This window comes from Myxocyprinus asiaticus, chromosome 35 (assembly GCF_019703515.2).
Source record: "Myxocyprinus asiaticus isolate MX2 ecotype Aquarium Trade chromosome 35, UBuf_Myxa_2, whole genome shotgun sequence".
NCBI classification, from domain to species: Eukaryota; Metazoa; Chordata; class Actinopteri; order Cypriniformes; family Catostomidae; genus Myxocyprinus; species Myxocyprinus asiaticus.
In genome coordinates, this window is record NC_059378.1 from 699,095 (window position 1) to 702,500 (window position 3,406).

A 3,406-nucleotide genomic window follows, 5' to 3' on the forward strand; every position below is an offset into this window, starting at 1 on the left:
TCTGAGAGTGTGTGTATGTGTGTGTGTTTGTGTGTGTGTGTTTGTCTGAGAGTGTGTGTGTGAGAGAGTGTTTGTCTGAGAGTGTGTGTATGTGTGTGTGTTTGTGTGTGTGTTTGTCTGAGAGTGTGTGTGTGAGAGAGTGTTTGTCTGAGAGTGTGTGTATGTGTGTGTGTTTGTGTGTGTGTGTTTGTCTGAGAGAGTGTTTGTCTGAGAGTGTGTGTGTGTGAGAGAGTGTTTGTCTGAGTGTGTGTGTGTGTGTGTGTGTGTATGTGTGTGTGTGTTTGTCTGAGAGTGTGTGTGTGTGAGAGAGTGTTTGTCTGAGAGTGTGTGTATGTGTGTGTGTTTGTGTGTGTGTGTTTGTCTGAGAGTGTGTGTGTGTGAGACAGTGTTTGTCTGAGAGTGTGTGTGTGTGTGTGTGTGTGTGTGTGTGTGTGTGTGTGTTCATTCATCAGTCCATCAGTGTGGATGAACAGCGCCTCCATGTGGACAGAAAGAGCAGTGCACAGATTCTGAGTTAGACGAGTCGCTCCTCCAGGATTCTTGAAGGAGGATCCAGACTTCTCTTCAAACTGGGAGAGGCGCAGAAGAAACTTCTCCTGCAGTTTGGCTTCTCACTTACTGCATTATTTTGGATTTAATTCTGATTTCTGCTTTGTCTACCAGATGTTTGTCTGGTAGCCCTGAAATAAATCAGAACTCCAAAAGTCTAAAGGTTTTCTGATCTTGGCTGGGTAAGTTGATTTTTTATAACTTTGGCTGTGCAGTCCTGGGTTTGAAGAGTGGGTTAGTTTTAAAAAAGATTATTATATACAATCTATGCATCTTGTACGCTGTATTATGATTTAGTAACATCAGAAATGCGCTGCTGTTCTTTTACTGATTGTAAAACTGATTGTGCATGATGAAACCCCTCTGGTATTCCTCTTAACTTTATGCATTTACATATCATGAATACTTTATTCTCTATAAAAAAGGCCTTATATACAGGACCTGGTGTCATGGTTGATTGATGGATATGATAGAAATTGGTTGTAAAACAAGCCTTTGAAACCTTTGAAAGCCTAAAGTATTAATAGCAATAATTATGCATGTATTTATTAGGCTAATGCATATAATATTTGCAGTATTCATTACCAATATTTCATCAACTTCATCATGTCATTGTAACCTGTGCCTGATGTTATAAGATGGAATTGCATGGTTTGTGAGGCACATTTCCATTTTGTTGCCTTTATTTAATTTTATACATATTGTGCATATATCAAATCAGCTCATTGTGATTGCAATTTTTTTGTACAAGTGTGGGTTTAAAAATGTAGGTTACACTTTATTTTACAGTGTCCTTACACAAGTACTGAGTAACATGAATTAACAACGTGCTTACTATAGGTTTAGGGTTAGTTACTTGTAATTATACATACTGTAATTACTATGGTCAATACATGTAATGTGTATAACAAGGACACTGTGGAATAAAGTGTTACCAAAATGTAAAGGCCTAGCTGAGATGATTTACTTTCTGTCAATCACTAAACTTTACTAAATGAGGTCCTCAGATGATCTTTCAGAACATAGGCGATCATTTCTGTTTCTCACGGGACTACAGATGTTTTACTCAAGGGGGTGCAGATGGGCCTTGAATTTTGTTTGTTTTATGTGACACATTTGTTTACTAAAATGTGCATCGTTTACTTCTATTATTAACATGTAATGGTACCTGACATTAATATTAACATGTAAAGTGCCTCAGCACTGATGATTAAAAAATGTGTTGATCATTATCGCAAACGACTGTGATTGGTCCATCATCAGCAGCGTATAGTAATCTGTATAGTAATTACACCTGAGAAACTTTAACAGGCGGTTATTTAGAATATTATCAGACAATCCACGGGATGCGTCCCAATTCGCGTAGTTCCAGTCAGAGTATGTACTGCATTTGATGAAGATCTTCTTCGTTCTTTTTTTTTTTTTTTTTTAACCCAATCTGGAATGCCCAATTCCCAATGCGCTTTTAACCTCACGGTGGCGTAGTGACTCGCCTCAATCCGGTTGGTGGAGGACGAATCCCGGCTGCCTCCGCGTCTGAGACCGCCAACCCGCGCATCTTGTCACGTGGCTTGTTGAGCACGTTGCCACGGAGACATAGCGCGTGTGGAGGCTTCCCGCCATCCACCGTGGCAACCACGCTCAACTCACCACGCGCCCCACCGAGAACGAACCACATTATAGCGACCACGAGGAGGTTACCCCATGTGACTCTACCCTCCCTAGCAACCGGGCCAATTTTGGTTGCTTAGGAGACCTGGCTGGAGTCACTCAGCACACCCTGGATTCGAACTAGCGAACTCCAGGGGTGGTAGCCAGCATCTTTTACCACTGAGCTACCCAGGCCCCAATCTTCGTCGTTCTTTAGGTGTGCACTGCAGTCAAGCAACACACTCCCATCACGCATGCGCAGATTATACACAGTGAAATAAACATAGTGTGTGTCAGCTGTTGATACAGTATTTCTCTCACTCTGTATTACTGTGTGTGTCTTGAATCATGCATATTGTCACCTCTGAATTGATTGATACTTCCAAAATTATGACCAGATTGACACTGATCAGACCGTGCCATAGATAGGGTTGTGTATTTATTTTAGGGTGTCTTTAACAGAAACAGTGTTGCTTGGTACAGATTTAAGAGACATATAAGGTCCACATACTTGTAAAGTGAGATTCATTTGAAAGTTCTGTCAAGTGCTTTTCTCAGATCTCTTCCCCAAATCCAATTATCATTATTATTTATGATCATAATGAGCTGAATACTAGATCCATGCCAGAACAACACTTGCATTAATTCTGACTGCTTATAAATGAATGACAGAAGTGCACTAACTGATGTGATTTCTGAGCATGGTCAACACATCCTGTCTGTATGTGTTTGTTTAGGAAGGAGAATGAGGATGATGATATTGTCGCTCCTGTGTTTTCTCCTGTATGAAGCAGCAGTTTATGCTCAGGACCAAACTGGATGCACACGTAAGTAAATACTTGTTTTATTAATTGATAAACAAACATATATCTTATTTAACCGTAAGTTCAATTGAGTCGTTTTGTGTTTTAGCCTGTGTGGTCCCGCCCACTGCCCATTTCCCAATAGTATTTCGACACCCCAGGATGCCAGATTTGAAACAAGTTAACGGGCAAACACAGCACGCTGCGGCCATGGAAGCCAGCAATACATCTAGCTAACATTGACAGAGTTATAAAACATCCATATGAGCTGGTTTATAATTTGCAAACAATAAAAACATTGCAAACGTATACATTAGCTGATCAACTTACAGTGTAAGGCTCGTCACTTGCCATTGTCAGTTTACTCGTTCCTGTTGCGTGTCCTCAATCTGGCAACCCGTGTG

General features: G+C 40.7%; 1 protein-coding gene across 1 annotated transcript in view; it reads left to right on the top strand.

Annotated features, from left to right (window-relative positions):
* Positions 1–562: 562 nt before the first annotated feature.
* col6a2 (collagen, type VI, alpha 2) overlaps positions 563–3,406 on the top strand; it is a 29,606-nt gene continuing 26,762 nt past the window's right edge. Inside the window, exons 1-2 of the mRNA XM_051672199.1 lie at positions 563–731; positions 2,937–3,026. Of these exons, the coding sequence (XP_051528159.1) occupies positions 2,945–3,026 (82 nt within the window). The 5' untranslated portion in view covers positions 563–731; positions 2,937–2,944. The remainder of the gene's footprint in view (positions 732–2,936; positions 3,027–3,406) is intronic.